At 39.6% G+C, this 20394-nt stretch overlaps 1 protein-coding gene across 1 annotated transcript in view; it reads right to left on the bottom strand.

The window, feature by feature from the left end:
* Positions 1-221: 221 nt before the first annotated feature.
* LOC126457451 (nudC domain-containing protein 3-like) overlaps positions 222-20394 on the bottom strand; it is an 85526-nt gene continuing 65353 nt past the window's right edge. Inside the window, exons 6-7 of the mRNA XM_050093734.1 lie at positions 11274-11462; positions 222-1592 (exon numbers count right to left, since the gene is read on the bottom strand). Coding sequence (XP_049949691.1) covers positions 1467-1592; positions 11274-11462 — 315 coding nt within the window. The 3' untranslated portion in view covers positions 222-1466. The remainder of the gene's footprint in view (positions 1593-11273; positions 11463-20394) is intronic.

Below are 20394 nucleotides of genomic sequence, written 5' to 3'. Positions count from 1 at the left end.
ATATGTGGTAACCAGTCATGAAAGGATGAAGAAGGGAACTGGCTTAAGTACTCTGCAAGCTTTCGTCTGAAAAGATGTCGGAAAACCTGTATCATAATATGTGTTTAGAAATTTTAGCCCTTTAGTTTTGTATTACCATATCACATATTCTCACCATTTCTTCTGTAAATTATTCAACATCTACAGCACAGACTTTAAATTTAAAATGCAATAAATCCAAATACACATACAAAAAGAAAATTTAATCAATAGAACTAACAAAATATTAGACATGTTCTGCTCAGTGCTTACCTTTCAGAAGTGAAACGTGTCATACTGATGGAGGACACACATAAAAGTAAACATTATCAACTTCCTAGCTTTTGGAACTAATTGTTCCTTCCTTGGGGAGGAGAGAGGTTGTACAGTGGAGCATTATCACACCTCTGGAGTTCAGGAAACCTAGAATCGGGTGGGTGATTCCAAGTAGCCCATGTTCTGTAGCAAGCAGTCAATAGTCACAGTGCAGAACGTGTTCAGCAACTGGATACTGGGTGTTCCCATAGCAGACTGTTGTTCTATGCTCATTCACATGCTCAGTTATAATACTGTGCGGCGGGCACAAGTTAGTTGATAAACAACATGCAAGGTTTTGCAGTTGCTCTGACTTATAAGATTTACCAATGGTTGGGCTGAAGTAGGTGACTGTGGGAGCATGGGACTGGTTTTACATCGGAGGCGACTGTACAGCAATCAAGGCCTGAGTGATAATGGTAGTGTTTCTGATCTTTTTGGAAGTGGAAACTGTCTAGAAACAACCCAGATTTGTTTGTGTACAAGATCAGTAAAGTAGCCACGGGAGACAGAGCTTGGAAGAAGTGGTTGGCGTAGGTGTTGAGGGATGTAATTTCTTAGAACAAATACCTGCTCATCTCATATTTCAATCCGTGTAATCACACAAGCACTGTGAAAAACTTAATTGATCACCAATACCTAGTACTTAATATATTTCTCCAGTGTTGCCAGTGGTTTTAAGTGTGTACAGCAACTGCTACAGAAGATGTCTCCCTGCAAAATGTATCCCCCCCACCCCCCTGTAATGCATTATGCATTTCAAAAGTAACAAATTCTCTTCAAATTTCCCACATGACACCAGATGGCAATTATTTTACAATTAAAATGACTATATATATTTTTTAACTGAAATAACAACAGTTCATGAAAAATACACATTTCCACACAACTTTGATACAAATTCCAGATCGAACAAGAGACAAATCAAAGTATGACAGGCAAAACAAGAAGAAACAAATGAAGTTCATAATTCTAAAAAGAAATCACAACATTTTTCTGTATATCTATTACAAAACATGTGCAATACGATGCAACTGTGCAATACGATGTAACTGAGTTGTGGGATCTCTACACTCATAATAAACTTCTGAAGATGAATACATCACGAAACTTTAAAAGTGTACATAGTTTATTTAGTTCCCATCTGGTTGGATAGTGCATGAACCACTTGCGAAACTCAACAATGAAGGGTCATAGGGACGTCCCTTGAAAGGTGACCCTTCTTTGTCCCATGCGTCCTTTAAAATGTTTGACAGCCCCTGAAACAGAACATAATGACATACTCTTAAAAAAATCTGCAGCAAAAGTAACATGGGTTATAGTAGCAGCAATATGGCTATGACTCAACCCCTTCTCTACATGGTGAGTAGCATCCTTTCCATATTGCTAATATTCCTCCCTGGACTTCCCACTGTTTTCTTTGGTATAGTAGTGTGCACATGAGGAAGCGAGTCGTAGGGCTATGTGCCAGCATCAATGAGAAGTGTACCAATGACCCCCAGCCAGCAGTGTCATTTTGCTACATGAGCTTGTTGAGAATACTTTGGGGTGCAAGTAGAATATTTACCACTGATATTCATGTTAGTTCTGGTATGCTGAGATGTACGGATCATACTGTGTTCATTACGCACGGCATAAAGCAAACACGGCAAGTATTACATCAAGAAGCGAAAGAGATAGTTTTCAGAGCATATAAATTTTACTCGGAAAGATCAGATACAGAGACAGCGGTCCAGTCACCTCTGTGTTGTCAGTTACGAAGGTAGGAAGTGAGTGTGAAGTGTGGTACAGAGACAAAGAGCAAACTGGCAACACCACTTAGTATTTGCCTTCTCTCTGACACCTTCTTCCATGCAATAAAACTAAGAGCAATAATGTGAGCTGGCGATGACTACAATGAAAAACTTAAAAAATTACAAATTTATTTCCACAAAGATCAAACACAGACAAATTTACAAAATGTTGGCAGTTTTAATTCTGTAGAGGCATACACAGGGTGTTACAAAAAGGTACGGCCAAACTTTCAGGAAACATTCCTCACACACAAAGAAAGAAAATATGTTATGTGGACATGTGTCTGGAAACGCTTACTTTCCATGTTAGAGCTCATTTTATTACTTCTCTTCAAATCACATTAATCATGGAATGGAAACACACAGTAACAGAACGTACCAGCGTGACTTCAAACACTTTGTTATAGGAAATATTCAAAATGCCCTCCGTTAGCGAGGATACATGCATCCAACCTCTGTCGCATGGAATCCCTGATGCGCTGATGCAGCCCTGGAGAATGGCGTATTGTATCACAGCCGTCCACAATACGAGCACGAAGAGTCTCTACATTTGGTACCGGGGTTGCTTTCAAATGCCCCCATAAATGAAAGTCAAGATGGTTGAGGTCAGGAGAGCGTGGAGGCCATGGAATTGGTCCGCCTCTACCAATCCATCGGTCACCGAATCTGTTGTTGAGAAGCGTACGAACACTTCGACTGAAATGTGCAGGAGATCCATCGTGCATGAACCCCATGTTGTGTCGTACTTGTAAAGGTACATGTTCTAGCAGCACAGGATGAGTATGCCGTATGAAATCATGATAACGTGCTCCATTGAGCGTAGGTGGAAGAACATACTGACAAAACTAAAATGAGCTCTAACATGGAAATTAAGCATTTCCGGGCACATGTCCACATAACATCTTTTCTTTATTTGTATGTGAGGAATGTTTCCTGAAAGTTTGGCCATACCTTTTTGTAACACCCTGTATATCCATATTTCATCTATACCCAATTGCCTTGTAAAGCATATTCTAATAATGGTTACGGAAGACACGAACATGAAAATAAGTGAAACCAAAGTTCATTTAGTTGGTAAATTAGAGGAAATGGCATGAAGAAACAGAACTATTCAGAAATTAAGTAAGAGCCACAGACAGAATTGAGTGATGGAAGAAACATCACCTCATTTTCACCTGCTGTGCCTCCCTAAAGTATGTGGCATAGTCTTGCTCTCTTCTGATTCTTCCTCTCTATAAGGAACCGGCAACTTCATATATTGTCTAATACCAATTTTTAGTTATCTTTTTTTCTGTTTTCATGTAACTGTAGTTTAAGTTTGGATGTTTTTATCCTTACAGATGCTGAAAATAAGTTTGCATACCACTCTACCAAATAGTAATCCATGAGCTTGAATAAGGGAGAATTTTAACATGCTTCACAGCAAACACACACTACCATTGGCACAATGAGTTTTAATTTCTGTGATCACATGGAAGTTTTGAAAATAAACAACAGAAAACCTGAAGAGGGACACTTGCAATTAGTAAGAGACAAAACTTAACTATAAGGCTGTGTGAAGAAAGTAACTTACTACAATGGAGAAGCTCAATGCCAAAATGAGGTGGTGCACAAATGAATTTACACATAAAACAATACTTTAGGGAAAACTTAGCATATGAAATTCAATGGCAATTACATATACGTTAATGAAGATCCAGTGTTTGAAAAAGCTGCAATTTGCATATGAGAATTAGGTATTAAACGTCACCAATTTGCAAGATGCTGCCTAATGAATCCTGCTTTCTGCTTCATCTAACTGATCAACTTTTGGATACCAATTGAGTGTCAGAAGAGAACTAACACTTTGTAATCAGTGCAGTAGTTAGCTTTTAAATAAACACTACATTGCACTGTTTGACAGTTAGCTAATTTTGCCCCCTTGGACATTATCAAACATCATCGCAATAAAAACTGTTACGCTTGCAGTATGCTATATTTACATTGAACACACCAGTGTGTGGAGAAAGCAACATCTGATGCATCCCTAATAATAATTTCACACAGTTACAGTTGGTACAGGCACATTATCCCAGATGTGAAATCCACGCGTAAAAGGGAAGAACTGCAACACTTACGTGGAAATTACCACTGTGCTAACATACTTTAATATGTTATGTACGGAATGTACAGTATTCTCCAGCAGTATTGGGATGCAGTGAGTGACCTTAGCTCCATATACCTACAGCTATCTACCAGCACCTCAATCGATCAATCAATCTTACTGCGTTTAGCAGTGGTCTAAACTTCCTCACCAGTTATTGTAGTTATCAACTGGCACACACAATAATGTGACTGAAATGTGCCTTTGAGTAGGAGAAGAAAGATTGAAACATACAAGTGTTATACAAATCATAATCACTGAGGGGAAGACTAGCTGAAGGTTCCACACTGTAATTAGTAGTGAATGCAGGAGGATAAATGAGTTCTACTAAACCATACAAATCTGTCATAATCCACATCTACCTCGTGCTTACAGGTATGACGATAGTGCATGATGAGCCGGACATATTCAAATAATGAATTCACACCAAAACAGTAAGACACACAAGCTAATCAAAATTATCAATACTGAACTCAAATAAAGTAGCTGACTTGTATATAAACAAGTAAATATGTTGTCTTTTTCATGCTCCTCTCTACATAATCTATATTCTCTCATTCTCTAAATAAAATTTTGGATACCACTATTCAAAGGAAAAGGAAAAAGTCAAAAGAAACTCATGTGTATGAGGTATGGTGCCCTTCAGCACAGGTGAACAGTCTCTCTCAGCCACTTCTTTTGGCAAATGAGGTGAGTTGGCAGGAGAGTGAGTGAGTGAGTGAGTGAGTGAGGAAAGTACCTTACTAAATAGGCAATAATGAGAAAGCTTTGTTATCAGTACACTAGACTCTTGCTAATCCGGCCGTGGGTAGTCCAGCCTCTCAGTAATCCGGCGCACATCCAAAAACATGTGCACAATGAATTATCATGTGCAACAATGCTTAGTTAAACAATGCTTTATATACTGTATTTGAAATGGTAGCTTACTTCACAGTTTGGAATCATGTCTTCTAAAAGGAAACACATTATGCTGGACCTCAAGTAGAAACTCTAAATTTTAGATAAATTAAATAGAGGTTCTTCACAGAAAGCCATTGCTGCCAAGTTCAGTGTTGGACAAGCAGTTATCTATGACATCAAAAAGAAAGATGATGTTATTCGACAGTACTCAACACAAATGGATAGTGAGTTGGGAAAATGGAAGGTTATACAAAAGAGTGAGAATGGAGAACTGGACGTAACCATTTATTGATGGTTCATACAACAACGCAGTAAAGAAATTTCAGTCAGTGGCCCAATTATAAAGGAAAAAGCAGCTGCATTTAACAAACAACTTTGGCGGTAGTAACTTGTTTGCAGCGAGCGAAGGTTGGCTATCGAACTGGAAAAAACGATATGACATTTGGCAGCTGACAGTCATTGGAGAAAGTCACTCAGCTAACGATAATGATGCTGCAGTTTGTACGCAAGATACAAAAGATAATACAAGAAGATGATTTAACTGCTGATGCCTTGAATAAAGCTGATCAAACAGGACTCTTTTACAAGATGCCTCCTTCAAAAACATTAGCTGCCAAGAACGAGAAGAAAGCTTATGGTTACAAGCAACAGAAACAGTGGATAACATTAATGGTGTGTTGTAATGCAAATGGGAGTCATAAACTATCCCCCATGAACCATGGACCTTGCCGTTGGTGGGGAGGCTTGCGTGCCTCAGCGATACAGATGGCCGTACCGTAGGTGCAACCACAACGGAGGGGTATCTGTTGAGAGGCCAGACAAACATGTGGTTCCTGAAGAGGGGCAGCAGCCTTTTCAGTAGTTGCAGGGGCAACAGTCTGGATGATTGACTGATCTGGCCTTGTAACATAAACCAAAACGGCCTTGCTGTGCTGGTACTGCGAACGGCTGAAAGCAAGGGGAAACTACAGCCGTAATTTTTCCCGAGGACATGCAGCTTTACTGTATGATTAAATGATGATGGCATCCTCTTGGGTAAAATATTCCGGAGGTAAAATAGTCCCCCATTCGGATCTCCGGGCGGGGACTACTCAAGAGGACGTCGTTATCAGGAGAAAGAAAACTGGCATTCTACGGATCGGAGCGTGGAATGTCAGATCCCTTAATCGGGCAGGTAGGTTAGAAAATTTAAAAAGGGAAATGGATAGGTTAAAGTTAGATATAGTGGGAATTAGTGAAGTTCGGTGGCAGGAGGAACAAGACTTTTGGTCAGGTGATTACAGGGTTATAAATACAAAATCAAATAGGGGTAATGCAGGAGTAGGTTTAATAATGAATAGGAAAATAGGAATGCGGGTAAGCTACTACAAACAGCATAGTGAACGCATTATTGTGGCCAAGATAGACACAAAGCCCATGCCTACTACAGTAGTACAAGTTTATATGCCAACTAGCTCTGCAGATGATGAAGAAATTGATGAAATGTATGACGAGATAAAAGAAATTATTCAGGTAGTGAAGGGAGACGAAAATTTAATAGTCATGGGTGACTGGAATTCGTCAGTAGGAAAAGGGAGAGAAGGAAACATAGTAGGTGAATATGGACTGGGGGGAAGAAATGAAAGAGGAAGCCGCCTTGTAGAATTTTGCACAGAGCATAATTTAATCGTAGCTAACACTTGGTTCAAGAATCATAAAAGAAGGTTGTATACCTGGAAGAATCCTGGAGATACTAAAAGGTATCAGATAGATTATATAATGGTAAGACAGAGATTTAGGAACCAGGTTTTAAATTGTAAGACATTTCCAGGGGCAGATGTGGATTCTGACCACAATTTATTGGTTATGAACTGCAGATTGAAACTGAAGAAACTGCAAAAAGGTGGGAATTTAAGGAGATGGGACCTGGATAAACTGAAAGAACCAGAGGTTGTAGAGAGTTTCAGGGAGAGCATAAGGGAACAATTGACAGGAATGGGGGAAAGAAATACAGTAGAAGAAGAATGGGTAGCTCTGAGGGATGAAGTAGTGAAGGCAGCAGAGGATCAAGTAGGTAAAAAGACGATGCCTAGTAGAACTCCTTGGGTAACAGAAGAAATATTGAATTTAATTGATGAAAGGAGAAAATATAAAAATGCAGTAAATGAAGCAGGCAAAAAGGAATACAAACGTCTCAAAAATGAGATCGACAGGAAGTGCAAAATGGCTAAGCAGGGATGGCTAGAGGACAAATGTAAGGATGTAGAGGCCTATCTCACTAGGGGTAAGATAGACACTGCCTACAGGAAAATTAAAGAGACCTTTGGAGAGAAGAGAACCACTTGTATGAATATCAAGAGCTCAGATGGCAACCCAGTTCTAAGCAAAGAAGGGAAGGCAGAAAGGTGGAAGGAGTATATAGAGGGTTTATACAAGGGTGATGTACTCGAGGACAATATTATGGAAATGGAAGAGGATGTAGATGAAGATGAAATGGGAGATAAGATACTGCGTGAAGAGTTTGACAGAGCACTGAAAGACCTGAGTCGAAACAAGGCCCCGGGAGTAGACAACATTCCATTAGAACTACTGATGGCCTTGGGAGAGCCAGTCCTGACAAAACTCTACCATCTGGTGAGCAAGATGTATGAGACAGGCGAAATACCCTCAGACTTCAAGAAGAATATAATAATTCCAATCCCAAAGAAAGCAGGTGTTGACAGATGTGAAAATTACCGAACTATCAGTTTAATAAGTCACAGCTGCAAAATACTAACGCGAATTCTTTACAGGCGAATGGAAAAACTGGTAGAAGCGGACCTCGGGGAAGATGAGTTTGGATTCTGTAGAAATGTTGGAACACGTGAGGCAATACTAACCTTACGACTTATCTTAGAAGAAAGATTAAGAAAAGGCAAACCTACGTTTCTAGCATTTGTAGACTTAGAGAAAGCTTTTGACAACGTTAACTGGAATACTCTCTTTCAAATTCTGAAGGTGGCAGGGGTAAAATACAAGGAGCGAAAGGCTATTTACAATTTGTACAGAAACCAGATGGCAGTTATAAGAGTCGAGGGCCATGGAAGGGAAGCAGTGGTTGGGAAAGGAGTGAGACAGGGTTGTAGCCTCTCCCTGATGTTATTCAATCTGTATATTGAGCAAGCAGTAAAGGAAACAAAAGAAAAATTCGGAGTAGGTATTAAAATTCATGGAGAAGAAGTAAAAACTTTGAGGTTCGCCGATGACATTGTAATTCTGTCAGAGACAGCAAATGACTTGGAAGAGCAGTTGAACGGAATGGACAGTGTCTTGAAAGGAGGATATAAGATGAACATCAACAAAAGCAAAACGAGGATAATGGAATGTAGTCAAATTAAATCGGGTGATGCTGAGGGGATTAGATTAGGAAATGAGACACTTAAAGTAGTAAAGGAGTTTTGCTATTTAGGGAGTAAAATAACTGATGATGGTCGAAGTAGAGAGGATATAAAATGTAGACTGGCAATGGCAAGGAAAGCGTTTCTGAAAGAGAAAAATTTGTTAACATCGAATATAGATTTAAATGTCAGTAAGTCGTTTCTGAAAGTATTTTTATGGAGTGTAGCCATGTATGGGAGCGAAACGTGGACGATAAATAGTTTAGACAAGAAGAGAATAGAAGCTTTCGAAATGTGGTGCTACAGAAGAATGCTGAAGATAAGGTGGGTAGATCATATAACTAATGAGGAGGTATTGAATAGGATTGGGGAGAAGAGAAGTTTGTGGCACAACTTGACTAGAAGAAGGGATCGGTTGATAGGACATGTTTTGAGGCATCAAGGGATCACAAATTTAGCATTGGAGGGCAGCGTGTAGGGTAAAAATTGTAGAGGGAGACCAAGAGATCAATACACTAAGCAGATTCAGAAGGATGTAGGTTGCGGTAGGTACTGGGAGATGAAGAAGCTTGCGCAGGATAGAGTAGCATGGAGAGCTGCATCAAACCAGTCTCAGGACTGAAGACCACAACAACAACAACAAACTACCACTTATGGTGACTAGAAAATCCCAACAACCACATTATTTTCAACACACTGACATCAATACTCTACCAGTGCAAAATTGCACTCAGAAAAAGCGTGGATGGACAGACAAATATTCTCTCAGTGGTTCCATGAAACGTTTGTACCAGAAGTGAGAAAAGAGCTAAAGAAGAAAAATCTTCCACTGAAAGTTATCCTTATGATTGACAATGCTCCCAGTCATCCTTTAGATGTTTCTCTAAAGTCCAATGGTACACATATACAAGCACTCTTTTTCCCACCCAATGTGACAGCCATAATTCAGCCCATGGACCAGAGAATTTCGGAATCAATTGAATGTCATGATCGACATTCGCTTCTCATCTCCTTGCTGAACAAAAGTGAAAACGAGTCTATTGAGACTATGCTGAGGGTGCGGAAAGCAATTAACATACATGATGATGTTTTCCAAGCAGCCGAAGCATGGGATGAAGTGGAGAGTGCTGTCATAATGAAGAGCTGGAGAAAATTGTGGCCATCCGTTGATGCCAAGTTGGATTCAGCAGTGAGTGACAGTGATGAGCCAGTCAATTTGGAATTATCAATTACTTTGTACAGTGACATGTTCCACAACCTTCCAGAAGGAGAAGAAATTGACGATGAAGGTGTTACTATGTGGCTGAATGAGGAAAACTGTAATACAGACCAAACTTTAACAGATGAAGACATAATCAAAAGCTTGCAAGAAAGTAATGAAGAAAGTGATGAAGAAGAGGACACAGGAGGAGAGAGCATGAAGATTTCTCATACTGCTGGTGCTGAAGCTGCCGAGTTCTCCCTGGAGTACCTTAGGCAACACCCAGATATATGCTTGTAAAGCACTTGCGTGATAAAGCATGCCACCATTGTGTATCATCATTGTGATAATTTAAATTAGGGACATGTTACATAACGAGTGATATGACTGTATAATTATGTACAGTATACACTCAAGGACTAAGTTTTCTTCGAAAATTAACGTATTTTTGGATTTAATAAAGTATATCCTCTATGTTTTAAAATTGTATCCTTCATTTTAATAAAGTACAGTACACTATATCCCCTAAGTTTCCAAAATAAATAAAAAACAAAATAAATGAATAAAATAAATTTCAGACACTTAATCATCTGGAATTCCGCTAATCCGGCACCCGTATGTGCCAGGAATGGCCGGATTAGCGAGAGTCTAGTGTAATTCTTGACGTGCTTGCAAAGTTTTATGGTTGACACAGGAGATGAGCTGCTCCTGTACTCAAGTGCACTTTCCTTCATCATACTGTACATATCTCTCAAAGATTACATTCAAAAATAAAATCTTAGGTGAGGCAAGGAAAGCTGCATTCTCAGAGTATTTTGGTTTTGATAACTACCTGTGTGTAGCTCATCACATTCACGACCACTTTGACAAAAACCTTAAAATATCTATTCTATGAAACTTTTGAAACAAACAATTCAGTTACAGTTGCTATAATTTTATTCATTTTGTAAAGGTACAGCTGTGTTGACTTAAGGAATGAAACATTTAATTGCACAACATCAACTTTCAGAAATTCTAAGTTCAATTATGTTGGTTTCAGCGTTCACACTTATTCTCAACTACAAAAACAGAACAGGAGATGTATCATGTGAAACTTTTCATTACTGTGCAGTTCCAGCAACAGTTCAATTGAGACTGCGTTTACAGAGACATACTAGTACCTTACAGAGACTAACAACAGTGTAGCTTAGTTATGTTCATCACCTAATACACTGCAACCTCATCAAACAACTACAATCCAAATATTGTCACACCAAGACCTGTATGTTTAAAGACTCAATGTTTGAATGTAAATAAGCTGAGGAATTGATTTCATATAATACATGATCTCTTACATTAATCTGACATTCATCTGCCAAACGTAAACTATGTTTCACCTATGCGTCAAGCTGCATCTCTTTTTGAGATATTGTATTTGAGAACAAGCTTGAAGCTTGAAACAGGATTTTTGCAAAAAGGGGTTTTTGGTAGTAGAAGTGAAATTAATCAAACATTTTCTACACAAAACTATAGTTTTGTTATAATCCATGTACAGTCTCGACACTTACCAGTTCTTGAGAAGTTGGCAGACCCTTCATTTTGCGCTGCTCATTCCACATAAGTTCTTCAATCTTCATGTGTTCTTCTTCAGACAGCTCATCCATTGGTCGACTCGCATCAATCTGTGTTAAATCAATTTTTGGCTCTGACTTAAGAAGTGCCTCCCACCAACGCTCTTTTGTTTTCTCCAAGTGAATCTAAAGTGAAATGTAATAACAAACCTCAGTTTCCTTGTTCTCAATTAACAGTTTGCTAGAAATTATGAAAATTAATACTAAAAAGTTATATAAGGAGGGAATCTATGGTATAAAATATTGTAATTTGGAGAAACAAGCTAAAATACTATAATTTGGAGAAACATGACAAAATATTATAATTTGCTCAGCAAGTTTCTATTGAGGTACTTCAATGATGACACATGGAAAAGCTCTTCTCAATTTCTCGGGTTGCTTTCTTATCTCTTCATGGGACTGTACTCTTCTCAAGGCAATGCTGTTTTTGCAATTTTGTTAACACATTATCTACATGACTATGATGTTCATCCTATAATTTTTTTCTTGTCTATTTTTATGCTTCTGCATGATCTGAAATTTCACTAATTTTGCCTTCACAGTCTTTCCACACAATATATGCAGGAAGAAGGAGCCACTGGATCTGAAAGCTTGTAAAAGTTAAACGTGTATTTATGTGTGTGTGTGTGTGTGTGTGTGTGTGTGTGTGTGTGTGTGTGTGTGTGTGTGTGTGTGTGTTCTCCTGCCGCAGCTTGGTGAGCAAATTTTTTTACCTATTCACTTGCATTATATTGTCAATAATGTATTATTTTCATTGTTATATAAATGAAATAGATTACAAAAGTGTCGTACAATTAGTATCTGATTATTGCTCCTCAGTTTGGGACCCACAGCAAGTAGGATTGGTAGAAGATCCAAAGAAGAGAGGAGTGTTTCATCACAGGTTCATTTAATAAATGTGAAAGAGTCAAGGAGCTGTTCACTGAACTCCAGTGACAGAAGTTACAAGAGTGGCATAATGCAACTGCTGAAGTTAGGTGTTAAAATTCCAATTCCTGAAACAGTCAACCAACATATTCCTTCTTCCTGCATATATTGTGTGGAAAGACTGAATGCAAAATTGGTGAAATTTCAGTTCACACAGAAGCATAAAAATAGTCATTCTTCCTGGGTACCATTCATCACAAACAGGAGAGGGAAGAGTTGACAGTGATACATGAAATACCCTCTATAACACACCATATTTGTGTGCTTGTGAAGTACAGATGTAGATGTACATATTTTTCTTTCAACTTGCATTCTCAATAATTCCCACTCTTACAAAGGGATCTTCCCAGTGGTGGGCCCGACGTTTGGAAAACGCCTTTACAATGAAGTATATTTAGCTTTCACGTATTGCACCCTGTAGCCACACAGCCTGGTGGGCCACTGTTTACAAATAATGGATGAAAAATAATTTCTTGGGATGGTCTAGCACTTTGAAAATAACACTAATTTTCAGAATGGTGCCACAGCCTAGCAGTTAAGCTGTTAAGCTTAATGTTGTGGTTTTGAATCCCATCAGGTTCATTTTTTATACAATCTTTATCACATTTATTATGAATTAACAAATGTAGTTCACATGAGCAACTGCGAGCAACTGAGAGTGAAAAAAATACAAGTTGCCTTCTGCTACCAGATTGGAATTATGTAGCAAAAGAGAAATGGATATCATCCCAGCACCTTTGGCATTAAGTTTGGAAGTTTTCCTCTTTGTGAAAATTCTGTTTAGCACCACTCAGCATGCTTCATTAGATTTATAGGTCACTGTCTCCATTAAATTTACTGGTGCACTTGCAAGTCTCAATCACTCCTTTTACCAAACAATCAAAGTAAGAGTCTGTGGGATGGGATCTTACTGCTTTAAAAGCTCATCTTATCCTTTTTTTGTAAGACTTTGTTCCACAGTCACTGACTTTTCAAAGTTTCTGAAGTTACTGTGCCATTTATGTACAGCACTGCATTTAACAATGTGTGGATTGGCTGCCTTATGTAGTTTTACTGCAATCACATGACAATTCACACAACACGCACTCTTATGCCTAGGTCCCTTTTCACTAAACACAGCATTTCTTCAATTTTTTGAGGTGGCCTGAACAATGGCCTAACACCATATATTACACGCAAATGTCCATTTGTGAGAAAGCTATGCAGAATGGAAGAAGTGCTGTAGGTCTATTTTTAATTTTGACTGAATGGGTTTGCTTCTTCTTTTACTAATGAATGTAGGTCTAATTTTGTATCCTTTATACCTGTTATTCTATAATACAGCCTTTAAATGTTTTAACTCATTCACTGTAGGCTTAAGTACAAGTCACTAACCTATTGCATGGGCAATGGATCATGTTTGTAGGCAAATTGCAGCAATTGGTTGCTCATTTGTGAGGCCCTGAAGTATGCATGTACTACAAGCCAAAATCTAAGTCAAGCCAAATTTTGCAGTTTTTGCACTGTACCTGAAATAGTAACACCTAATTTAACACATATAAGCATCAGTCACACTTGGATTGTGTGTTAAGCTAGCAAGTGCCAGGAGCATGTAAATGCCCATCTTAGAAAGGGGGGAGGGGGGCAATGAAAACACTGAAGCAATGATAAAACATCAAAACATAAGCTAATTTTAATACAGCAAAAAGAAGGAAAAAACTCTGGAAATATTAACAATATCCATTGTAAAACAAAATGCTCTCTAATCATGTTATCACAGAGCAGTTCATAAAGTATCTAGGCTTGTTCCAACAATCTCTACATTCATACGGTACGTCAGTACACTTGCCCTGTTCAGTGCACTTTTTACATTTCTTTCACATGATTTGATTTTTCCCTTTGGTAGGTACCCACTTTTGCACAATGTGTGTTTCAGTACGAGGTCTCTTCCTCACATCTCTCCAAATTTCCATTGGAGGAAGTAGCCCCTTTATTATTTTTATTCTGTAATCATACAGTGTCATTTTACTTCCCACGTATTTGTTAAGGTGATGCAAACTGAAAAGCTGCAGGTCAATCAAGTGAGAAAATAATTTTTTTTACACCAATGGACAGTCTTCCGTTCATATAAATTATATGACAACATGTATTTCTGCCTATTAGTCCCAGACATACTCGTGTTGTATTTGACAATTGGTAGTGGTTTTGAGATTGTTTGCTGGCACGACTGTCGCTTGAACCATTGTGGAACTGTAACTAACCTCTCATCTATCCCTCCATTTTATGATCATCATGCCTTGCAATTAGTGAAAAATTGTGTTTCCTTTACTCAGTTTTGCAGATACTACATTTTGGAAGTGTTCCTCCTATTTAATATCAGCATGCCACTAGAATGCATTTTCAGATTCAATAAGTTTTTAGCTAACACAAAGCTACTGCAGTAATTTTCCATGTAAATATTACAAAGAACATGCAGCTTCTCCTAAGCAAATGCAAAACAATCTTTCCAGCACGATATTTCCACCCGTATCATCAAGCATCCCCATGTACATAGTGTACATATTTACAAAACCATCCAGTTGTTTAGCATGTATGTTCTGGTGCCATATGTATGCCTTTTGTTTCATATATATTGCCTAAAGTACAATCTGCATTCATTTCAATAAAGATCTTAATGTGTCAGCTTCCTTTACACAAAATGGCCCAGCCAACTGTACAATTTCTATACATGACATGTATTCGCAGTTGTTACTAAGAAAAACCATCAACTGTTTAAGGGAATGACAACAGCGAAAATTTGTGTTGCACCAGGACTTGAACCTGCATTTCTCACTTCATGCGAACAGTCACCTTCCGCTTTTGCTTTCCATGCACAGCTCACAGCCATATGCAAACTTCCATATGTCATCATTCCTGCATCACAACCTGTACCATATGCACATTGTGTAATTACCATACAGGGGAGGATATTTTAATTTAAATTTTATATTTCATAACGGCTGTAGTCTCCACAGTGGCTGTTCCTTTGTAACAATGCAATGTTATTCTTAATAACATAGGCACTGTAATATCATATTTAACTGCTGATACCAGGCAATGACCCTCAATTAAAATGTCTGCCCCCATACAGGAATTACATACTGTATGTACAAGTACAGGTTGTGATGCCTAAACGATGACATGGAAGTTTGGGCCTGGATGTGAGTCGTGTGGATAGCCAAAGCGATTAAGGCGACTGCTCACAAATTGCAAAATCCGCATTCAAGACCTGGTCCGGCACAAATTTTCATTGTCATTCCCTTACACAATCGAAGATTGTTCATATTTGCAAATGTGAATACATTTCATATTGGCTGTAGTCACAGCAGTGCCTGTTCCTTCAGAACATTTCCTCGTTCTTCTTAATACAGGCACTACAAGATTGTGTTAAACCACAAAATGTCCAAAAAATCAATTTTGCTACTTCTACCATAAATCTGATGCCTTAATTTGAGACCAGATTAAAAATACGTTGCCAACATTTAGACAGAAACAGATGGGTTGAGAGGAGTGGTGTTTAATGCCTGATTCAATTAAAATGCAAAATACCTATTTGTCTTTACACGAAATTTTGATTCTAACAAACAGTGGAGGGGAAAATTTCACTAGCACCATTTTCAAGTCTTTCTTTTACTAGGATCCCACATATTACAGTTATGAATGTTCTGTATGACCTGTTATGACAATGAAACATCGCAAAGCATCAATCTCTATTACAAAAAAAAAAAAAAAAAAAAAAAAAAAAAAAAAAAAAAAAAAAAAAAAAATGAAAGCTACATTTATGAACAAATGGACATGAAAAGCATCTGTCTTTAATAACAAGAATATTGTAATTATGTCACTGTCACCGTAACACATTTAGTTTCAAAATTGATGATGCAACCTTAACAATACAGGTAGTGGGGGCTGTGCGAAATGGATTGGGCAGTTTTTTTTTTTTTTTAGATTAGTGGCTCCTGGGAAAGTACAAAGAGGCGTTCAGTCCCAAAGGCTGCAGGTCACACAGAGGATGATGGTAGACCTAGGAAACATTAAGATCATAGTTGCAAATTGCCATAGCTTTGTTGGGAAGGAACCAGAACTCCTAGCATTAATGAAAAGCACTGAACCTGAAATCATGGAGTATAAGGCACTGAAAGCTGACTAAAGCCACAGAAGTTCATCCAAATTTTTTTTTACCAAGGACCTACTGTTATTCAGGTAGGATAGATAAAATTCCATTGTTGGTAGGAAAGTTGCTATCAACATACAGCAGAGATGCTGAGTCGCAGATAGGCACAACAAAAATATTCTCACAATTAAAGCTTTCGACCAGGTCACAGACAGTTAAGTGCTGCACATTAGATGGAAGGCAGGGAAGAAGTGAGGAGGAGGAGGAGGGGGGGGGGGAGGAGTAGTGGAAAAGGAGAGAAATAGAAAGACTGGTTGTGGTGGTGGAATGATGACCATGTAGTACTGGAATGGGAACAGGGAAGGGGCTGGATGGGTGAGGACAGTGACTAGCGAAGGTTAAAGGCAGGAGGGTTACGGGAATGTAGGATGTACTGCAGGGAAAGTTCGCACCTGCGCAGTTCAGAAAAGCTGGTGTTGGTGGGAAGGATCAATAAGGCACAGGCTGTGAAGCAGTCATCGGAATGATGGATATCATGTTTGGCAGCATGTTCAGCAACACAGTGGTCCACTTGTTTCTTGGCCACAGTTTGTTGGTGGCCATTCATGCAGACAGACAGCTTGTTGGTTGTCATGCCTACATATAATGCAGCACAGTGGTAGCAGCTTAGCTTGTAGACCACATGACTGGTTTCACAAGTAGCCCTGCCATTGATGGGATAAGTGACATTAGTTACTGAACTGGAGAGGTCGTGGTGGTGGTGGTGGTGGTGGTGGTGGTGGTGGTGGTGGTGGCAGGAGGATGTATGGGACAGGTCTTGCATCTAGGTCTATTACAGGGGTATAAGCCATGAGGTAAGGGGGTTGGGAGCAGGAGTTGTGTAGGGATGGATGAGTATATTGTGTAGGATAAGTGGACAATGAAATACCACTGTGTGAGGGTTGGGAAGGATAGCAGGCAGAACATTTCTCATGTCAGGGCATAACGAGAGGTTGTCGAAACCCAGGGCATAACGAGAGGTTGTCGAAACCCTGGAGGAGAACATAGTTCAGTTGCTCCAGTCCTTGGTGGTACTGAGTTGCGAGGGCAATGCTCCTCTTTGTACAAGGTTGGGAGGATAACTACGGTCAGTGAAGGCCTCTGTGAGACTCTCAGTATATTTCGAGAGGGACCACTCATCACTGCAGATGTGGCTAGGCAGTATGGAAGGGACTTCTCGGTATGGAACGGGTGGCAGTTGTCGAAGTGGAGGTATTGTTGGTGGTTAGTGGGTTTGATATGGATGGAGGTACTGATGTAACCATCTTTAAGGTGGAGGACAACATCTAGGAAGGTGGGTTGTGGGTTGAGCAGGACCAGGTGAAGCAAATGTGGTAGAAGTTGTTGAGGCTCTGGAAGAAAGTGGATAGGGTGTCCTCACCTTCGATCCAGATAGCAAAGATGTCATCAATGAATCTGGACCGGGTGAGGGGTTTACGAAAGATTCCTCTAGATGGCCCATGAATAGGTTGGTATAGGATGGTGCCACATGGGTGCCCATAGCCGTACCCTGTATTTGTTTGTAGGTAATACCAGCAAAGGAGAAGTAATTGTGGGTGAGGATATGGTTGGTCACGCCGACTAGGATGGAGGTGGTTGGTTTGGAATCTGTCGGGCGTTGGGAGAGGTAGTGTTCAATAACGGTAAGGCCATGGGCATTAGGAATGTTAGTGTACCGGGAGGTTGCATCAATAGTGACAAGCAGAGCACCTTGTGGTAAAGGGACTGGAACTGTGGAGAGTCGGTGCAGGAAATGATTGCTATCTTTTACATAGGAGGGTAGGTTCCGAGTAATAGGTTGAAGGTGTTGGTCTAAGAGAGCAGAGATTCTCTCAGGGAGGCACAGTAACTGACACAATGGGGTGCCCTGGGTGGTTAGGTTTATGGACTTTAGGAAGCATGTAGAAGATAGGAGTGCAGGGAGTGGTAGGGGTGAGCAGAGAGTTAGACTCCAGGGAGAGATACTGGGATGGGCATAAGGATTTGAGTAGTGACTGGAGATACTGCAGGATTACTAGAATGGGGTCACTGTGGCAAGGTGGGAGTCCTCCCGCCAGGTAATCTTTGCGGTTTGAAACAACAGTGGTGGAGCCTTTGTTCGCAGGTAGGATTATAAGGTCAGATTCAGTTTTTAGATGGTGGACTGCGATTCTTTCTGTGGATGTAAGGTTAATCTGTATGTTGAGGGATTCGGGGAATGATGGTGAGGCAAGGTTCGAAGTAAAGAAATTCTGGAAAGTTAAAAGGGGGTGGTTTGGGGGCAGTGGGGGTGCATCATGGTTGGATGGAGGAGTGAAATGAGTTAGGCAAGGTTCAGTATTGGTCTTTGGTTGAGTACGATTGGTAGGGTTGGTGGCAAAAAAGTGTTTCCACTGTAGGGACTGGGAGAAGGAGAGAAAGTCTTTAACAAGCCCTGCATGATTGAATTTGGGAGTGGGGCAAAAGGTGAGGCCTTTGAAAAGGACTGATATTTCTGTGGGGCTAAGGCATGGAGGAAAAGTTCATGAATGTGCTGCAGGTCTGTTTAGATTCTGGATTCTGTGTGGTGGTGGGAGGGAGTTTTGGAGGTTGGGGTAAGTATAGTAGGTCTGCAAGACAAGGTTTGTCAGCTATGAGGGGAAGTGGGGGAGGTTTGGAGGTGGTTGTAGATGTGGTGGACAGTGGTACTTCAAGGTGGGAGTAGGAAGTGAGCAGGATGGAAAGAATCCAGAACCTAAACCTAAATTTAAGAAAATCATTAGTTATATTATGCTTTGTAAAATCGCAAAATTATGTTGGAATTTTTTATTTTCCTTGTTTGACGATATTTACCTTTTAAAGTACATTCAGTAATTAGTTAAATAATTATTACAGTAATAAGTAGGTTAGCTGAAAACGAGTGGTGTGAATCATGATAGTGTTATGGTGCTGCGGGCACACTTAGAATTTGTCATGGTGCGCGAGCCTTCGGGTAAAGTCTGGCACCTGCGGGCCAGTGCTGTAGCTGCAGCGACATCAAAAGGACTGGAGCAGAAGCACCTGGAACCCTCCGCCTCGCATCGCCTTGACACTTCGAGGCATTACGACGCCGTGGCTATATAAAGCCCACCCTGCTGTCACTGTCATTCAGTGTGAATAGTTTAGTTCAGTGCATGCTGCAGACGTATTTAGTGTTCCGACTTTAGTGTCTGGTGGACTATTTTATATGACTACATTTTATTTGTTTACTTTAGTCTTAGTGTGTTGTGAATAAAGTTCGCAATGGATAAATTTGTAACCAAAACAGCGTGCTTGAAAGTTGATGATACTGCAAGTCAACGTCCAACAAATATTGCGTCGTCAAATGCTTCGTCTTCAGGCGAGAACCATTCACAGCTGAAAGCTGTACTGTCCGGTAAGGGAAGATCATTTCAGAAGTCTTGGTTGATCAAATATACATGGCTAGAATATGAAGCATCTACCGAAAAAGTTTTCTGCAAAACCTGCAAAGAGTCAGATGCTAAAAATTTATTACAATTTTCTTCAAGAAAAGAAGATGCATTTACTTCCGTATAGTTTTCTAACTGGGAAAAGGCTTTGGAAAAATTCTGTCTTCATGAAACTACGTTTACGCATAAAGAAGGTGTTCTGAAACTAAATTCTATCACTAACTGAAGTGTGGCCTCCCAATTGAATGAACAGTTAGATAGTGATATGAAGAAAGGCCGTTTAGCTCTTGCGACAATTTTTACTACCATTCAATTTCTATGCTGACAAGGACTAGCAATTAGAGGGCATGAAGATGTAAACCCAAATTTTTTTCAATTGTTGGAACTCCGAAAGAATGACGTACCTGAGTTTAAAGGTTGATTAAGGCGTTCAGGGTATACGTGGACGTCCCACGATATTCAAAGTGCGATCATTGATCTACTAGGAAAGTCTGTGTTGAGAAAGATGTTGGCTTCAATCAAGAAGACTGAACATTTTTCTACTATGGTTTACGAA

Source organism: Schistocerca serialis, chromosome 2 (genome assembly GCF_023864345.2).
Source record: "Schistocerca serialis cubense isolate TAMUIC-IGC-003099 chromosome 2, iqSchSeri2.2, whole genome shotgun sequence".
Lineage (NCBI taxonomy): Eukaryota > Metazoa > Arthropoda > Insecta > Orthoptera > Acrididae > Schistocerca > Schistocerca serialis.
This window is presented reverse-complemented; position numbering and strand designations above follow the sequence as displayed.